Source organism: Mytilus edulis, chromosome 5 (genome assembly GCF_963676685.1).
Source record: "Mytilus edulis chromosome 5, xbMytEdul2.2, whole genome shotgun sequence".
NCBI lineage: Eukaryota > Metazoa > Mollusca > Bivalvia > Mytilida > Mytilidae > Mytilus > Mytilus edulis.
The window spans coordinates 19567478-19588456 of record NC_092348.1 but is presented as its reverse complement, the minus strand read 5'-3'; the positions used below and the strand labels follow the sequence as shown (position 1 = coordinate 19588456).

Genomic DNA, 20979 nt, shown 5'->3' with positions numbered 1-20979 from the left:
AAAATGTAGATTTTGGCTTATATCTCTAAAACCAAAGCATTAAGAGCAAATCTGATATGGCTTAAATTGTTTATCAAGTCAATATCTATCTGCCCTAAAATTTGCAGATGAATTGGACAACTGGTTGTTAGGTTACCGCCCCCAATTGGTAATTTTTAAAGAAATTTTACTGCTTTTGCTTATTATCTTGGATACTATCATAGATAGAGATAAACTGTAAACAGCAATAATGTTCAGCAAAGTAAGATCTAAAAATAAGTCGACATGACCAAAATGGTCAGATTACCCCTTAAGGAGTTATTGCCCTTATAGTAAATTTTTAACAATTTTCATTAATTTGGTAAATTTTTGTAAATTTTTACAAGTTGATTTTAGATAGAGAAAATTGTAAGTAGCAAGAATGTTTAGTATAGTAAGATCTACTAACACATCACCATCACCATAACACAATCTTGTCATAAATTCATCTGTGTCCTTTGTTTAATATGCACATAGACCAAGGTGAGCGACACAGGCTCTTTAGAGCCTCTAGTTTTATAATGTCTAGAAAATGAAATTCAATAAAAAAAAATCTCTGAAATACTTGTACATGTAATATAAAAGAAATCAGACATGAACATCAGAAAATAAATGTAAAATATAGTGAAAAAATGCAACAACAAAACCATTGGATATTTATATTGCTGATCATAAGGAGATTGTTTGAATCAGTTGTGACTTAGATTTGATATTATTTTAATTTTTCAACCCCTTCAGCCAACCAGTTCAATTTTCTGATTATATAAGTCTTGTGGTAACTTTCCCACTCTTGTTCAAGAGGTCTTGGGTTCAGTCTACTGTCTATGAATCCAATATTTGAACATTTGATTGGTATTTCCTTCTTCTCTGCTGGGGGCATGAAGGAGTTGAGCAAAGACTGGTTTGCCCTGTGTCAGAATAAGGTGCCCTAGTAAAATGACATGACATGCAGACTGTTGGGCTTTTGAACTAATATATTTAAGTACTAAGCAGGGTTTATATTATTACCACATTAGCATATTTTTGTCTGACCATGCAAGATCCTCATGGCTAGAAAAGGTTGTTAATAAAAAAAAAACATGTCGTTATTTTTGTCCTTCAATGCATGCAATATTGTCTATGGACCTGGAATACCAATTCATCCAAATAGCTTTAAAACAGCAATAATCAAATTTAATTTTATTTTTTTCATAGGAATGTCCATATGGCAGCAAAGATTTCAGAGAAGAACAGTGTGGCCATTTCAATAAGAATAGATTTAGAGGATTTATGTATAAATGGATGCCTTATAAAAGAATATATGATGGTAATATTTTTGTTAATATGAGATAGTAGAGAGTAAATTTTTTAATTGCTGGAGACAGATTTTTTAGAAGTTTGATTCTCTGATCTTTTTATACACCCTATAGCTATAGTCTGCCTTTACTGGACATTACATAGATTTCCTGTAAAATTTTGATGTCATAATATAAATTATCTGATGCCACAATAGAAAAGTAATTGTTGTATGATGTCTCTCAATAGTTCAAGCGGCACAGATTCTCATGTCAACAAGGCACAGATTTCCAAATAGCAATAAAGTGTGTAAGAATATCAGTTTCTTGTGTACTCTCATCAAGTAATTATAACACTCTAACACTGACATTATTCAAACATGAAAAATTTTAAATTATAAAAAGAAAAGAAATTTTATATTGTGTTCGTCTGATCAAAGTATATCTCATGATTCTTCTGGAGATTTTTTTTTCATTTATTCTTCAATGTTTAGATTTGAACATTTTTTAAAATTTTCAACAAGGGAGACAACTCATTGATCAGTATCAACAAGGAGGACAACTTATTGCTCAGTATCAACAAGGGAAACAAGTCATTGATCAGTTACAACAAGGGGAAACAACTCATTGATATGTAATAACAATTCATTGATCAGTAGTAGCAAGGTGAAACAACTCATTGATCAGTAATAACAAAGGGGAACAACTCATTGATCAGTAACAACAAGGGTAAACAATTCATTGATCAGTATCAACAAGGGAAAACAACTCATTGATCAGTAGCAGCAAGGGGGGGAACACCTCATTGATCAGTAACAACAAGGGGAAACAACTCATTGATCAGTAACAACAAGGGGGACAACTCATTGAACAATAATCGTTTTCTCATTGTAGAACATGACCAGTGTAAGTTGTACTGCCAGGCTGATGGATTTAACTTCTACTATGCCTTGTCTAAACAAGTAGAAGATGGGACCAAATGTAATGACTACAGTGATAATATCTGTGTACAAGGGAAATGTAAGGTATAATGATTATCTGTGTACAGGAAAATTAAGGTTGTTTTTATTCTCAGATGTTTTTATTCATCAGATTATTTTCAATAAATATACTTTGCTGCAAATAAATCTTAAGAAGATAAAAGAATCTTGTAACCCTAGTCGCAAGTAAAACAATACATTTTTAAGCTGCTGCATGTAATGGGCATTCAGTTTTTGGGGAAAGACGGCTTCAAGCCGTCAATCCCCTATGGGGTTGACCAGAGTGACACTCCCTCACATCATTCATTTTGTTTTTATACATGTTATAATGTGGAAAACCCCCCAACAAACCTTACTTAGATTGAAGAGAAGGAGACCCAGAAATAAATAGTTTGACTTTAAACACTTTTTTACACATTTCCCTTCTGTTTCTCACGAAACTATCGTATCTTGAACTCTCCTTTACACTATTTACGTTTATTTTACAATCCGGAAAAATTAGTATGACGAGATATTCTAAATATATCCAACCTACATTGTATTTTATAGTGACGTCATTCTTGGAAGAAGCAGGGATATCCTTCACAAGTTCACTGGTTATTTAAATCAATCTTAGAGATCGTGCACTAATAACAAATTGGTATTTGTTAAATCTAAACATAATATTGTTTACTGTAGATGATTTAAACATCAACATGCAATACTTTAATTTGTAGGTCAATAACTTTCAAAATAAACAAAGATCTTGGGGTTACATGAGACAGGGGAAAGAAACGATTTTATTACTTTTTTCGGGTCTCACTAATTAGAGACAAAAAGCGTCAAGAAGCGACAAGAAGCGTCAAAAAGACTATTTAGCGACAAGAAAAAAAAATTCTTATTGTCGCTTCTTGTCGCTAAAATTCTTCTTGTCGCTAATTAGTGAGACCACTTTTTTCTGTAAAAATTCTGAGAATCTTCCTCCAATTCAGGAGCACCTCAATTGATGAGTTATCCACTAAAATAAAAGTTAATGTTTTTAAACACTTCAAATGTGACATTTCATTGGATAAGTAGTCTTCTATTAAAACTAAATGTTTGTGTACCTACATAATCATTGTAATGGTAAAAAAATAAATAATAAAAATTTGCATTTTGTAGTTTTAACATATTTATTATTTACAAATATTTCAAAATTAAGATTTGGAAACAAGCTTCACACAGTTTACATCACTCTTAATGTTTTTTTTTTATAAGTACCTGTTTCCCTGTGATGAGAGTTGTAACTCGGAATTTTAACAATGGAAATTTAAAACTGAATAGATTTTTCAGTCCACACTTTCTAAAGAAAAAACTTAAAAATCCAAGAGTACTGTCACAAAAAATGGAAAATGGCCCTAGCCTGCAGTTCAGTGATACACAATCAAGATTTCAAAAAATATTGTAGTTGTTGTGAAATGACAGAATTCAGTTGAGTTTTAGATAATTAGCTATCAACGTTAATCAAATGTTTAGATTTAGAAGATGCAAATCTCTTTCATTGGTCCAAATTGAATCCTAAACTAAGGAAATGAAATTACATAAACAACAATTGATTTCAATATTGTCAACCTTTCTACATGTTCTAGCTGTTCTCTTTTTCATTCTTCATATGAAAACTATCAAAAGATACCCCCCCCCCCCTTTTCCAAAAACATAATTAAATAGAAACAAGGGCCGTCTTTCCCCTCAGAGCTATTCAGCTCTTTGATTACTGCATGTAATGGGCATTCAGTTTTTACATATGTCCATCTATATTTCCATCTGTCGGTATGTTTGCCCATAAGTTCCATTTCTCTAATTTAACCAAATGTTATGAAACTGGTACACAATGCTTATTATAATCAAACACAGATTAAATTAAAATGTGGATGACATCACTTTCAACGGTTTTCAGGTTATGTCCCTTTATCCATTGTAGATGGAAAAATTTGCAAATTTGCCATTCACACACTCCAATTGTAGTTTGCTGCAGCCATTTGTTATGACATTTATACACAATGTTTATAACCATCAAACACAGATCAAATTAAGATGGTGTCACTTACATTGTTTAATGTCCCTATAGAAACAGGAAAATTGCTGAATTTGCCACATTCTTCTTTTTTCTGATTTATTCAGGAATTTAAATAACGCTTAAGGCACAGTTCATATTTATTTTTATCCAAAACATTTGTAATCTAAAGTCTTTAACAGCAGTTGTCTCCACAAATTTCCCTGCCTTTGTATATGTGAAAATTGTTGCCAATAAGTTTTGATAAACAAGTTAGCATATTTGAAATTTAAATGCAATGGGGTTGATGGCATGCATACCCCTAACAAAATAAGTTGTTATCGAAAATCCTTGGTGACTTTGGCTCTTCAATGTACAACTAAACCCCCACTCCAGTCTAGAAAGGGACTATATTGCAATCCCTAAGACGGTTGTTTTCGTTCAACAAATATTTCTGTCACACTTAGTCTCAGGAACTGCAGAACATATTTGCTTATCAGCTTGACAGTAATGATTTGAAACCTGTGTCTGTTTGTCAGTTCTAACAGACACCTACTCCCTGTTTAAAATCTAGTTTGAATTATGAGTAGGGGTATGAATAAAAAGATTGAACCTGTCATTCTTGTTTATTAAGGTTTTTTTTTCATTTTTAATGGTTAAATGTAGAAAGTTAAATGTTGGTAATTCTTTATATTTCAGACTGTTGGTTGTGACCTGGTGGTTGATTCTATAGCTAGAAAGGATGTCTGTGGTGTATGTATGGGAGATGATTCTACATGTCGTAAAGTGACAGGAAGATTTAATAGGCAACCTCCTACAAACAGTAAGTTGGTGCAAGTATTTGGCTACTATGGTTTTATTATAATTCATGTGATACCAATTTTCCTGGATTTCATTGTTACAGGTGAACCACAAAATTAAATGTTCAACGAATAACAAATTTCTTAAAGTCTTCTATGCAGACTTCAGCAAAACCATGAAATCAAATATCCACGAAAATGCAAGTTTTCCTTAATTTGAGAAAATTGCTACCCATGAAGATAAATGAACCTGCAGTAAGTTATATTTTAAGAGTTAAGACATATATTTTTATTGGTTACAAAAGAAAAGAAAAAGTAAGCTTCAGTCATATGTATTGATCTGTGGTATTTTGATACCCTGCTCGCCACCTGTATACAAGTTATTAGTTCATAACTTTAGAATTCGCCTTTTCAGAATCTAGAGGACTATGGGTAATCTCATTGTTCGTACACCAAAATTAAAAAAATAATGTTACATCATTGGTTTAATTTCTATTGGTTATCACATTCTAAACCAATCTCAATGTTTTGGTGTACACTTTTGGAAATATTACCCATAATGCTTTAGATTCTAAAAAGGCGAATAGGTATGTGCTTGCTTTTCCACCAAACAAGTAGCATTTAAGAGTAAAGACTGGTGAACTCAACAGTCAGAATAATGTTATTGTGTAGTTTGAAATTTCTTCCTGTCCTTGCTTGTTACTTTATAGACAGGCACATTAAAAATTCTGGCATAGTATATGTGTCTTTTTCTTTGAGATTGTTTCCTGTTCTTTACTCTATAAGAAATTTTAACAACTATTTTCTAGCTTATTTTCCTATAATGGTCTTACCTAGAGGAGCTAGAACTATTCAGATTGCTGAAGAAGCCTTGTCACGTAATTATCTAGCTGTCAGGGACATATATGGAAAGTACTACTTGAATGGGAATTGGCATCTGAACTCTAATGGAGCATACTCCATTGCTGGAGCTAAGTTTATATACAAGAGAAGTTATATTGAACCTGAAATTCTTCAATCAGACGGACCATTGTTAGAGGATGTAGTATTAGAGGTATGAGTAAATGTTGAATGAAGGTGGAGGAAAAATTACAATTGTTTTGAATTTAAGAATAAAGAAATAATACATTTTATCACTCACATAAGTCTTTAATGCTATTCCACGAAAAATGTAAGGAAGTGTTGAACGCCACATTATTTCTGTTGGTGACAGGGCTGGGTGTAAATACAACTGTTGTAATAAAATGAAAAATTATGAGTGGATGGGTATAAAAATGATGTCAAACCCCCTCTTGTACATTTTTTCTTGACATAGTTCCGAATCAAACTGATTAACTGACTTTTACTTATTTGATGCATGACATGAAATTTGAGGGTACAGAATTAAATTAAAGTTTCCATCTCATTTTGTAGATTCTAACACAAGGCAAGAACCCAGGAGTCACATATCAATATACATTACCAAAAACAGACGACAGACCAAGGAGATATAACTTTACATGGACAGTCAAATTATCTACTTGTAGTGAGCAGTGTGCTGGAGGTATGGTGTTCTATTTAGATACAGTGATTTGGATATTAAACCATCCAGCATAAATTATTTATATTTGGGAGATAAGTTTGCATAATAAAACATCTAACTTTCAGAAAAGAGATCAAATGAAAGAGGTGGTACTATTCCCTTTAATTACTGTAGATTTGCTTATAATCGTGGGTATCATTTTTCATGGATTGAGGAAAACTTACATGTTCTTGGATATTTAATTTGATTGTTTTGCTGAGGTTTGCTTACAAGTCTGAAGAAAATTTGTCATTTGTGTAACATTTACATTTGTTGTTCACCAATACCCACAAAATCAACGACAATTGGTATCCAACGTATAATAATGAATCTACAGTATGTGCTTTAGAATAAATTGACTTTCAACCATCAAATGATATACCACTTTTAAGACCAAGAGATATACACAGGTGACATTAGCATCAAATGATATACCACTCTTAAGACCAAGAGATATACACAGGTGACATTAGCATCAAATGATATACCACTTTTAAGACCAAGAGATATACACAGGTGACATTAGCATCAAATGATATACCACTTTTAAGACCAAAAGATATACACAGGTGACATTAGCATCAAGTGATATACCACTCTTAAGACTAAGAGATATACACAGGTGACATTAGCATCAAATGATATACCACTCTTAAGACCAAGAGATATACACAGGTGACATTAGCATCAAATGATATACCACTTTTAAGACCAAGAGATATACACAGGTGACATTAGCATCAAATGATATACCACTTTTAAGACTAAGAGATATACACAGGTGACATTAGCATCAAATGATATACCACTCTTAAGACTAAGAGATATACACAGGTGACATTAGCATCAAATGATATACCACTTTTAAGACCAAGAGATATACATAGGTGACATTAGCATCAAGATTCGAAGTTTTAATTGAAATATGTTTTAGGTATACAGAAATCATCAGCCCACTGTTACCGTGGTGATGGAGAAGAAGTCAACCCACGTGTATGTGATCAGAGCTCTCGTCCTAGAACTGGTATTTCATCATGTAATACCAGACCTTGTCAGCCAAGGTACACTCAATCACTTACATGCTTAAATTCTGTAAAATTTCTCAGAAGCTTTGTTCTGTTGTTTTTTAAAGAAAATTTGTTGAGATCCATATACCTATATATAGCTTGTTACTGCAGTTAATGGAAGTTCAATAAATCTTTGTTTTACATTATCATTACTGTGTGACAGTATTTTGGGTTATTTGTAAAAATAAAAATATGTAATTTAACTTAATAATACTGCATGAAATTTAGGGGTTAAGGATCTTGGCTTCTATGTTTCAAAATAACAAGCTTTTTAAAAGACTGTTATAAATTGATTGTATATAAATAAAGAAACTGAAAAACTAAAAGCAGAAAAAATGATGGTCCTTGTGCTTGTTTTCGAGATTTAAGCCATTCAAAATTTGGCAGGAAATCTCAAGATTTTTCCTACACTTATCATTGGCTATAAGAGAGCAGTAATAGGATTATCTGGTGTTATTTACTAGGCCTAGAAAAGAAGATTCTGCTGGAAAATTTCAAACAGGAAAGGAAATTGCCAAATTGTTGAATAAGATGAATAGGTAATAATTATCTTTAGGAAAATAAAAACTAATTTGATATTTTAATTTGACATAATATATTGTTGTTTTTACAGTTGGTATTCTGGTCCTTGGACAGAGTGCACTAGAACTTGTGGAGGTGGTAAACAGAAAAGACGTGTCTACTGTAGTCAGAAATTATCTCTTACTAAAGAAAGGCGAGTTAGACGTAATAGATGTAGCCATCTTAAGAAACCAGCAAGAAAAATACCATGCAACACTCAAGAGTGTCCACCTTCATGGCATGCTAAAGGATGGTCAAAGGTAATAATTTACAATAGTATGAAAGATGTGATCCTTTAAAAAAATATAACAGAAAATTAAAGAGATTATATATTATGCCCCACCTACAATAGTAGAGGGGCATTATGTTTTCTGGTCTGTTCGTCTGTTCGTTGTTCGTTCCTCCATTTGTTTGTTTCCGTCTGTCTGTCGTGCTTTAGATTAAAGTTTTTGATCAAGGTAGTTTTTGAGGAAGTTGAAGTCCAATCAACTTCAAACTTAGTACACATGTTTCCTATAATATAATCTTTTTTGATTTTAATGCCAAATTAGAGTGTTTACCCCAACTCATGGTCCACTCAGCATAGATATAATAGTGTGAGTGGGGCATTCGTGTACTGGGGACACATTCTTGTTTATGTAAGTATTAAAAATAAAAGTATTTCAACTCCTTCATTCATGTATCCATCATATTCTGAAGTGATTGACTTTCCTCCATGAAATCAAAAGAAACAAGAATGTGTTCATAGTACACGGATGCCCCACTCGCATCAAAAACTACCTTGACCAAAAACTTTAACCTGAACTTCACACTATCATTTTCTATTGTTCAGTGGACCATGAAATTGGGGTCAAAACTATAATTTGGCATTAAAATTAGAAAGATCATATCATGGGGAACATTTGTACTAAGTTTCAAGTTGAATGGACTTCAACTTCATCAAAAACTACCTTGACCAAAAACTTTAACCTGAAGCGAACGGACCCACAGACGGAAAGACGGAGGTGGAGCATAACTAAAAAACATAATGTACGTGGGGCATAATATCGATAATATTGCTAAATTAAATAATTCTGCAATACAATCACTGTGGATTCTTCATTATTTGTTTGATACTAATTTTAGTTTTTAGATGGATGCTTTATCAATTTCAAATTTTCTGCAATTGTTCAATGTTGTATGCAGAATTTAGCAAAACCCTTCACATGATAAATTAAAATGTCTTTGAAAATACAAGTTTTCCTCAATTCGTGAAAAGTGGTAATACAAAAATAAATGATTCCACAGTACCTTGTATTGCTATAACATATTAATGTTAACAGTTCTGATGTTTAGACATTGGAGTTCGAAATATAAGTCTTATTCAACCCTACATTTATAGTGTACTGTAACTTGTGGATCTGGAAGAAAGGTCAGAGAGGTGACATGTCTCAGTCATACAACACGTGGATCAGTCTTATTACCAAACAGTATGTGTGATCACCAGCCTTCTATGGACAAGGTGACCCGTTGTCAGATGCCGACCTGTCCACCTGTGATTACCTACCAATGGAGTGTTTCTTCTTGGACACAGGTATTTATTAAATTCTGATAAAACCGTAACTTCAAATGTTATTATAACATGGTACAATACATGTTTAAATAAACTTTTTCCAGTTTACATATACTCAGGAAGACATTATATTCTAGCCCTGTACCATTCTTTCATGTCCATCCAAAGTACAAGTAAAGATATTAAAGATATTGATTTATGCCCCAATTGCTAGGGGAGCTTTAAGTGTATCCCTTGTCATTATGTTTTTCAATAATTGGTTTCTGTTTTGTAACTTAAGTTTGCCTCAGCTAATTGTGTTATTAAACTCATACACAATGCTAACACAGATCATCTTTATATTGTTAAATGCAAGCAGGGGCATCAGCTGTGTTCATTCTCCATTTATTTCAAATTATAGAACGCCTTATTTCATAAAAGTGTTGAGGGGTGTTAACCTGATTTTATATTGAACTTTATTGTTGAAAAACATATGTAAAATTGGCAGTAAAGGAAAAAAACCTTACAAATGTGTCTGTGGAAAAATAGTTGGGTTATCTCCCCTAGGCTGATTATTAGTTTTGCAACCTAGCATTTCTAAGAATATCTTTCAAAATCAATTTTAACTTCAAATTTTGCAGATTTTAGCTTTTATTATTCATGAGTTATGGTCTATAATTAATTCAGTAACCAGAATTCACTTAATGTTTATATTGCATCCCGAAACCTTTTGTAAGTACAAATAATTATTTTTTTTATATTGTAGTGCTCAACGACATGTGATTATGGAACAAGAAGAAGAGAAATGATTTGTAATCGACAAATAGAAAACAGTGCAGAAACCCAGACAGTTAGACCTGAGTATTGTCAGAATATACCTCGACCTGTTCAACAACTGTCAGATAGATGTATCATTCAGGAGTGTACCAAAACTAAGCCATATTGGTACACCTCACCTCTATCTCAGGTATGTATCATTCAGGAGTGTACCAAAACTAAGCCATATTTATACACCTCACCTCTATCTCAGGTATGTTGAACCTAATCATTTGTTGAGCATGTCATTTTTGGCAATCGTACTATACTGTGATTAAAACAAATAAACTTAAACTCTATTTGTTTCTTAATTAATAATCAAACAATTCTGTGCAAAAACGAAGTCAAATTACTACATTTTTAAATATTTTGCATATAGTTTCACATAATTTAACGTGATGAGGTCATTATGGTGCATGCCACCTCTAACAATTTCAATGGAAGCCATATTTGTACACCTGTTAGGGTTTGAACTTGATTGTAAACTGGTTCTATTCTCATATGTGATAATGTTATAATAATTTTCTAATGAGAAACATGCTCTCCTACTGCATCTTTTTAAGTTCGAGGAACACTGCCACACTGCATATTTAAGAAAATAAATAAATTGTTTTTGCATTCTCTAGTATTCTAGGACTGTCATTTAAATGATTAAAAAGAATAAACCTGACTGAAGTTAATTTTAAACAACAATAAAACTAAACAAATACTTCTAGTTTCCAAGCTTGGTAAATTCATTGTAATGCGGGGTTCACACATTGCCGATTATTGCTCCTGTTTGAGATCAGATAGCGATACGACACGAAAAGTGAAAAAGTCGGATTAGTATCCTAAATTATCTGGAATGTCCTATTATTGTCTGAACGCAGTCGTTTTAGTTCGTAACAGATTCCTACTGGTCGGGAAGGGTCCGAATAGTTCGGCAAAGCACCCCGACAGTTAGGTGCGTCCCGTAACATTCGGGGAAACTCAGCCGATTTTGTCTAGTCGGATTACAATCGTGCCTATGTCGTGACAGATTCTGCTGTATCGGATCGAATTCCTAACAATGTTCTGTGTATTCGGGACGGTGTCCTGTGGAACGGGAATGATCTGGAGAAGTCCGACAATAACAGAATACAATACGACTGAGACCAGACAAAGCCGTTTGCAATGCGATAGAGCGGACCGTGATAGGATTACATTTCGACAGTACCTGATCATCCCGATTATGCCGACAGTTTTCGAACGGATAACTTCCATCAGCGTCGGTTCACTGTCTTGTCACTATCTGATCTCTGTCGGATTACATTCGGTAGAATCGGGACGCAGTCGTTACAGACTCAGTCGAATTTTACCTGGCGAAAGATACAAATTGAATTTCCATCCACGATTCACAGGATCTTGATCAGACTTTTGACAAATTTTAATCGGGAATGGTCCTGTCAAGGACGGCAGTAAAAATCGTGAATGTGTGACCCCAGCTTAAAGTCTTTACAGCTATCTAACTGAAATGTTTGTTGTATTTCAGTGTTCTGTCAGTTGTGGAAGGGGCAGTCAGACCAGACTGGTTCACTGTTTAGATGAACTTACTCAGGAATTATCTACAGGATGTGATCGGGGAAGGAAACCAGATTCTCAAAACATCTGTGTAAAACCTGAATGTCCAAAGCCAGGTATATATATTAATCTCAAAGAATAAATTGCAAGTAGTTGAGAAATTTTTGGACATAAAGATTGTATGAAACTTACGATTATAATTTTATTGGAGCATAATAGTAAAATGAACAAATAACACTACATATTTACGAAAAGGATTGTTTTGCACTAAATCAAAACCAAAATTCAGCTTGCAATATTCCCATGACCATCCAAATGTATTTGAGTTATCTTTCTTGGTCTATTAGCATTCAATTGTTTTCTTGCATGAGGTGACATTTTTCTTTAATATGTTTTTTAAGGTCAAAACAAATGTGTTTAATTTTCAAAATAAACTTTTTGGATGTCAGCATTTTGCAAAAATGTTATGTTTGTATTCAAATAATCGTATTTGTAATGTTCAATTTCCAGCTGCAATTACATCAACTTCATATGTATATATGTTTGGACATGCATTAATTATATTTGTTGTTAAATTTATTGTACTATTACACCTGTGAGGCTTTTAGTGAAATAAAAAGTTTCAAAGCTTCAAGTCAGCATGAATAAGTTACAAGACTTGGGAATTGTCTATTAATAAACTGTTGTTTCTTAATGGGGTAGATCATCTCCCAGTTCTTCTTTAATATTTCAGATCCAAGGTGCACAGACCAATTCAAATGGTGCTTTTTAGTTCCAAAACATGGAATATGTCATCACAGATTTTATGGCTCAAAATGTTGTCGTTCCTGTCGTGGATTCTTCACTGGATAATAATTACTGTGTCCAATATTCAGGGAACCAGTTCGTGGTCTCCAATATTCAGGGATACTCCAATTTTGCATTTGAAACTAATTACAAGAGTTTTATGGAAAAGACATGAAAAGAAAAAGATTTTGTATATGATTTTTGTTTTGACAGACCATTGAAATGTATAGGATATTTATATTTAATCATTACCTAGTAATATTTATCATAATTTGCATCTTTTTTTCATGTTACATGACAATCTTTTACAAAATGTTTATTAATTTGTCATTTTGTTTCATCAACCAAAGGGTACCAGCAAACATAAACATTGTGTTTTACATTTAATATGTGTATATTTGATATTGTATTTTATTGATGCTGTATTTTTAACCAATCAAAATGTCCTCTATACAGCTTTGTATTTATTTATATTTGTTAAAATGTTTTTTTGAGGGATTTTTTTTAATAGCTGTATCTGATATTTAAATCACAAGAAATTATTGTAAATAGCTGAATATATTAATCCTATTTTAAAGTATCAGTCTTCTATGATATGATCATATCTGGATACATTATATATTTAGGAATACCATGCTAAAATGTTATCTATGTTTTGCAATTTGCCATCTGTAAACTTTTATCCTTACTTGAAACAGGAAGCAGCATTTTTTAAAAAGGTTATATTCATATAAATTGAATATTATTGAGTAGGGAAGGGAGTTATTTTTGGACCTTTTCCATGTTTCATTTTAGTTTTTATTTCTACTGAATGTTTGCTAATATTTATGTGCCAGTCCTTATAAGAATCATGTTATATGGATAAATTTCTAAACAAGACAGAAAAAAAAACCACCAACCTAATTAACCTATATATGAAGTTGCCGTCATCCTGAGTTAGAAATGGTCGGCTTTTTGTTTCTACATGTCTTTAATGAAATAGTCCTTAAAGAATTTACTGTGTAAAATCTAACTCTTTAGAAATATATTCGACAGAATTTTACAACTGTGGGAATAAGGAAAAATATAAGGATAATGGCATGGGAACAAAATTAGAAAATTAGAGATTGGTGAAATAAGTCAACACATTAATTCTACATTATTGTTTATTAATATTACACCATGTTAATGTCAGATGTACAGTTTGTATTGATTTTTTTTTTAGATATTCATTTAAAATGTCATATATGAATTTGTTATTTCTTGTGAAGAAAAACAGTGAATTTAACTGTCGTTATTGTAATAAATAAACTTTGATAACTTTTCTCAAATCAAATGGTCAGTTTGTTAACCATTTAAATTTTTGTTTCTTTATTTTAGAGCTTCAGGTTTTTTATTATCCTTAATGTGGAATTGTACCCTTTCCCCATTCGTAGTAGGTTCTCTATGTATCAATGAAGACTCGTTTAAAAATTCCACCATTTAAGGGTTATTAGACAGTATTGTTGAAGGATTTAAGTACTGTAAATTCAGAAATTATTGCGAAAAAAAGTGACAGAGTTTTAATTGCAATAATTTAAACTCACATTTCAAAATTTAAAATTGCTTTTTAGTTTAAAATGACAAAATCGCAATAATAATGCACTCAATAATTTCTTAATTTACTGTACTGGGTACATACTAATATTAAATTCCCAGTAGACATGCTTGCAGGGTTTTCATACATACAAAAGTAAAATTTAAAACTCAATCCATCTTGCTCCATGATATAAATCAAGGGACACTTGTTTTCAAATGAATCAGGGTAGACCAATCTTGTATGAGCCAGTGTATCAAACCTGCCAGTTTGTAAATGCATGAATTCCATTGAAATCTATGGAGTTTTTTTCTTTTATTTCTTTTGTAAATATGCAAAACAATTCATACCCCTGAGATTCATATAACAAGCTTTTTAAGCTTTATAATTTTACTAGGTATGCTTTATGTTAAATATGGAACAGAAAATAGATTAATTTTCACTTTTATCATGAGTCTTTTGTTACACACATTAAAGTATGGTTCTTTGGCAATCAAATCAGGTCTATCATTTATACTCATGTTTTGCAGTTGTCTCTTTTGTGAAGCCCTTTTATTTAAATGTTAGTCTGCCACTAAATGCATTGCTTTTATTTTAGCTAATGTATGGGAGACAACTCATGTTCACATAGTCTTGTGCAATTGTAAATTTTAAGATATGTTTCAGGATGATAGTAATATATATGTGTTTTATACAATTAAGTATTTTATATGAACAATGTCATTAATAAATATTTGATACAGTTATTGTTTTATCTTTATTTTAAATTAATTGATATAAAAAAAAAATTGCCAAATAATAGATGAGGAGATGTTTTGATATTGCAGTATGCTGTGATCTATAAGTTCAGTGTAAAAGGTTTTGGACAAATATTTTAGATGAAGAACTGCATTTAAAGTGTTGTTACTTTGATAAATTGGTTATTCCTATTTCTCATCTCATTTTATCTTTCAATTTCAATCACATATGTTTTACATCTTGTGACACTATTATGACATTTCTCAGTAAAAAATTTCAGAAAATAACAAAGGAACAATTTGTCTAAGCTTTACATAAACAATCCTCATGGTACCCACTATTTAGTATAAAGAATGTCATTTTTTGTGTTCCAACCGACCACCACCATGGCTGCCACAGCTAAAAATAAACATTAGGATAAAATGCATAATTAATTGAAAACCAAAGGAAGGAAAAAACTATAAATCCACTACATGATGATTATAAGGACTATTTACAGTTGTGTAAATGGTTGTAATCTGACATAGATGGGTTTGTATGCTTAGGTTTTGTCATTCAGTCTCCAAAACATAAGTTATCACTTCAGCTGTTTATGGTCAATGATTGGCAAAAATGTTTATTGTCTCACTCTTACTGCAGAACATCTATATGTTCATTGTTCTTGACCTCATTTTCATGGTTTCATGACTGCATTGAAGAAAAAAAATGAATCCATTGTTTAAACGTTATGAAAGAATAATTTCAAGGTGTACATGTCTATCAGTTTGGGGACATTTGTCCATATTGTGTCCTCATAATTAGTATGGAGTGTCTGGAATACCTTCAGTTTCTCTGACACTTTAGGAAAAGCCAACAATATTTTGTGTAAAAGAATGATTGTAAGGGATGCATGTCTGTTTTACTGGGTCACATGACCTGATTTGAATGATTCATTGATCACTGTTTTACTGGGTCATATGACCTGATTTGAATGATTCATTGATCACAGTAAAGATGTCCTGATCATGTCATTTTGTGATAATTCAACTAAAAGATCATCTTAATTTGATTCTGAAATCATTTTCTTTCTTTAAAGTTAAAACTTTCATGATTATGTTAGTTTGTCTTTTTATTTATTGGTCCACTATCTTTGAAATAAATGATAAGGTTCTTGTGACTTTCACCTCATTTTCATGGTGAAAGACTAAAGATTTTGATAAGAGATCAGTTTCATAATTACTTAGAGAGATTTAGCAGATGAATTTGGACCATAGGGTCATTGTGATGTCTTCATATCTGTTAATAAATGGTTGTCTGTTCTCAACCTTATTTCCATTGATCAATGCTAATGGTAAGTTTATTAAGACCTTGATTTTGAAGTTTTTTTTACACAAAATTCAGTCATATTCAGAAATTTCACTGATGCAACTTATGTTAAATTGTTTACCCTTGCTTGTTTGTAAAATGGAGAAAAAAAAACACAAGAGAAATGAAAATGCATAGGTGATACTGGTAGAACTTGATATATGGTACAGACATGGACAAACTAATTTGGTTATAATGACAAAACTTTAAATGTAGTACAAAAATTTCATTTGCACACTTTTTTTTTTAAAGATTCAAATTATAGATTTATATAGTAACACACAGCTTTGAGAAACCAATATTATATCTTGTTGTTTATGATCTGAAAAAATATATGTATTATAGGTTTCGTATGCTAATCTTGAATACACATGAACATTTTGTCACTGGATGATATTTTTTAAAGCAAAGAAAAACTAGTTAATCATTTGACCAATTAGGGAGCTACCATTTGATTTTTAGGGGGGGCTAGGATGAAATTTGAAGAAAAAAAGGCAGGACAGATTTTGAGTTAAAAAAAAAAAAGGCAGGATGAGTAACTTGGCAAAAAAAAAAGCAGGATGACAATTGTTGTAAAAAAAAGTCAGGATAAGCTAAGAAAAAAAAAAGGCAGGACCTAATAGACTGAAAAAATAAAAAGGCAGGACAGAGATTACAACTTTAAAAAAAGGCAGGACACAATTTTTCATCCTAGCCCCCCCCCCCCCCCTCCATAAAAATCAAATGGTAGCTCCCTTACTATGGATTCATTTATTTTTTGGGGTACTAAATTTTGTGACTTGATTCAAAATTGTGTTTTTCATGGATATTTAATTTTGTGGTTTTACCTAACCAATGTCTCTAGAACATTTGAAATTGTGGTTCAACAGCACCCTCAAAACCCATGAAAACGGAATCCAACAAATGCTAATGAATCCACAGTATTATTTGTTTGTTCAAGCGGTCAGTTTTTTTCAAACTTTATAGTTTCAATCAAGAAGTATCATCCAAAATACATACATGCAGTATTCAACACTATATATTAAGCAAGTACATTGTACCATCTTTTATTCAATAGGAAATGACAAGACATCATGTGGAAAACAAGTCAGCGGTATTTTTAGAATAAAATGAATGTAAGCAATTATATTAATCAGACAGATGTTAATGTAGGATATTTGAACTCATCTTGTTTCTATTCATCAATGTTACTAGTAATCTGAATGGATCTCAAATCTATAATTATGATTGTATGAATTACAACTTTCATCCAATTCTTTTTTAGATTTGAGGACTACAGAAGTAGTTTTTCCAGACTTCTGCTGAACAGTTTGCTAAGAAAAATACAAATTCCTCAATTATTAGACATAACCATGATGAACTCATTGAAGGTTACCGGTAGTTGGAAAATTCTTGTTTGAATGGGCAAAGAGTGCAAAAAATCTTGTGAATGGGCTTAATATTTGTAATGGGTTTTGCTCATTGTTGAGTGCTGCAAAGAATCTTGTTTTCCTTTCTTCTTTGGATTGTCTCAATAGCATTTACACCACACATCTTTATAGGAGTCCTAGGTCACTCAGCAGACTGTTCTAGAAGAGAGGTGGTTAAAACCAAAGGGATATTTAAACCCCAAAGTCAATGGCAGACAGACAACCTGATGGCAAAAAACAATGAAAAGAATAACGTTATGGAAAATTGTTAAAAATATTGGACTGTATTCATAATTTGGTTTATTTGGCGCCTAAAATGAACCTGACACAATCAAACACACTGACCAAAAAGATAAATGCAATGTCTTTAATAATCATATTTCTACATGATATTATGTAATACACAATTTAATTGATGAGAAAAATCATAATTGCACTTATTATATTATTAGTAAGATCAAAACATCCAATGGTGTAACAGTTTGATGAATGGTCCCAGCTACTTGATTATACAGACCAATGTTATTGCAATAACACATAATTAATAAAAGGTAAACAATTAATTTACCCTAGTTATTATCATTACAATCAAATATCATATGATTTAATTTTACAATTTTTCTTCATAAATATTATCACAAATTTTTATCCAAATAAACCACTAACAACTAATTGAACAATTCAGTAAGCTCAAATCAAAATACAGAGTGTCAAAATTTAACTTACTTTTTTGTTAAATCAGCAAATATACCTAGTACATGAAAGCATAATTATAAGGCATGTGCCAAGAAATGCTGTGGAGCAGGTACCTAAAGTCAACACTTATGTGCCCAGAATACTACACATTCAGAAATTATTGCACACATTTATTATTGTGATTTTGTAATTTTAGACTAAAATGAGAATTTTAATTTTTGTGATATTGAGAAAAATCATACAGGTTAATTTATTGCGATTATAACCCTGTCGCATTTTTAATGAAAATAAAAACATTGCAATTATTTCTGAATTTACAGTAATCACTCCACAGATTAGTCCATGAAAACTAAGCAGCTAAATCTAACACTGAAAGTGCCAAGAATAGTCCTATGTTATATATTGTACGGATTTGCATGCATTATTGAAGGTCATACAGTAATCTATATTTGCTTAAATCTACATTATGTTGGTATCTGGTGGATAATTGTTGTATTGGCAATCATACCACAACTTCTTATTACAACTTCTTATTTTTGAAAGAAGCCTGATGGACCAAGAAAAGTCCAGAGACTATCAATACACAAATGGGCCAATATATTTCCATGCACAAATAGGAGACTAATTTCTAACACTAAAGGACCAAGAATATACCTTAGACACTTGTAGGAGGACAAGGAGACTGAAGTCAAATTTTACACACCAATAACTCCTAAGATTTAATGACTTGACACAAAAATAAATATAAAAAATGTGATTTTATTTTTCTTCAACATTAGACACGACATTGATAACTACGAAAATAAAAATAAAATAATATGGTATATGATGGAAAGTTAACTAGATGAAATAAGTTTAAAAGCATACAGAAAACATACAAGTTAGACATAAGAATTGTTATTCAAGTAAAAAGTTAGGTATTAATACTCTTCTTTAGTTCAGTGAGAAAAATCTTATAAAAATGGTATATAAAAAACTGTATTTTGAACGTATTGTACAATGAATAATAGTCCTATGAAATGGTATGAATCATTGATAATAGTAAAAGTTAAACATGAATGTAGGTAAAAAAAACATGTAAACATATATTACAAACAGCTCTTAAATTTCTTTGTTGAGGTAGAAATTGTTTTAACTTTTGCATAATATTACCATTATGTGTGCATTTCATTTTTTTCTATAGGATAAAAACATTTTGTATACATTATATTGAATGCATATTAGATTAACCCTAAGACGTGGAAACATAAAAACTTATTGTACTAAAGCTTTAGTTATCTCCCCTTACACATAATCTAATTGTAAAATCTGATAGTTTACTTATTTATCAAAGATCTAACAGCCAATAAATAAAAATTATCAGTTTGTATCTTGTCAGTTTTAATACGATAATCTCAAAAGCATCCCAAATTATTAAGATTTTATGAATTTTGTTTGGAGAATTTAAGTATTAGAGAGTATAAACTGTACCAAATTGTTATGTATTATGAAAATGAATGCAGGCTGTTGGTAGATATCAGTTAGATCTAAAATGACAAAAAATTGAGTCAGAATGTCTAGTCAAAGTGATAAATAACATTTATTATCAATTGTCATAATAATTTAATGTGTTGAAATATAATCAGGTTGTAACACAGAAGATACAGTCAAAAGATGTCCTTGCAGTGTTGGGATGATGAATGGTCGTCTGCTGGCAGTGTCGGTGGTCATGTTTACAATGGTAAGAAACTTAATTGTTTCACTTTTGAAATGTAGGAAAAGTTTGCATCTATGTATCCACCATGATAAAATACCTCTTCAGTGTGTTTTCAATGTATATATATAAAAATTATGTAACTTAAAAAAAAAACCACTTTTTTCTGCAACATGAATTAACGAGGGGGGATAGGAGGGGTCTTGATCCCGAAATCCCGGACTTGAAAAAACGAAATCCCGAGGTCCCGAATTTAAATAAAGCAAATCCCGACATCCCGAAATCCGAAAAAAAGGATTCCCGGATCCCGAAAGGGTCAATCCCGAAATCCCGAGCTTAAAAACACCCAATCCCGGAGTCCCGATAAAGGTCCTATCCCCCCTCATTAACTAGTTCCTGCACAAAATTATGTATAATTCTTTGGAAGAATTTAATGTAAGTTTCTACTAATGCCAATAATGATTGGAAGTTGTGGTCTAAAGGAGGCCTTTCTAGCACACCTGGACCAAAGGGCCAAGTGAGTTTTAATTGTCACTTAGGGTCTGTCATCAGTTAACTGTTACATACATCTTCTTCTCTGAAATTACTTGGTAAAATTTT

The 20979-nt window shown here is 31.7% G+C and overlaps 2 protein-coding genes across 4 annotated transcripts in view; both read left to right on the top strand.

Moving 5' to 3' along the window:
• LOC139523159 (A disintegrin and metalloproteinase with thrombospondin motifs 18-like) overlaps window positions 1-15245 on the top strand; it is a 68077-nt gene extending 52832 nt beyond the window's left edge. For 2 of the 3 annotated variants that reach the window (XM_071316964.1, XM_071316965.1), the window contains 11 exons: window positions 1213-1324; window positions 2187-2317; window positions 4983-5106; window positions 5893-6137; window positions 6497-6626; window positions 7579-7705; window positions 8325-8532; window positions 9654-9845; window positions 10570-10770; window positions 12130-12274; window positions 12892-15245. In XM_071316964.1, coding sequence (XP_071173065.1) covers window positions 1213-1324; window positions 2187-2317; window positions 4983-5106; window positions 5893-6137; window positions 6497-6626; window positions 7579-7705; window positions 8325-8532; window positions 9654-9845; window positions 10570-10770; window positions 12130-12274; window positions 12892-13010 — 1734 coding nt within the window. In that variant the 3' untranslated portion in view covers window positions 13011-15245. The remainder of the gene's footprint in view (window positions 1-1212; window positions 1325-2186; window positions 2318-4982; window positions 5107-5892; window positions 6138-6496; window positions 6627-7578; window positions 7706-8324; window positions 8533-9653; window positions 9846-10569; window positions 10771-12129; window positions 12275-12891) is intronic. The other variant, XR_011664568.1, reaches the window with a different exon arrangement.
• Window positions 15246-18439: 3194 nt separating this feature from the next.
• Window positions 18440-20979, top strand: part of LOC139523158 (A disintegrin and metalloproteinase with thrombospondin motifs 18-like) — an 87759-nt gene continuing 85219 nt past the window's right edge. The window contains exons 1-2 of the mRNA XM_071316963.1: window positions 18440-18541; window positions 20312-20406. Of these exons, the coding sequence (XP_071173064.1) occupies window positions 20359-20406 (48 nt within the window). The 5' untranslated portion in view covers window positions 18440-18541; window positions 20312-20358. The remainder of the gene's footprint in view (window positions 18542-20311; window positions 20407-20979) is intronic.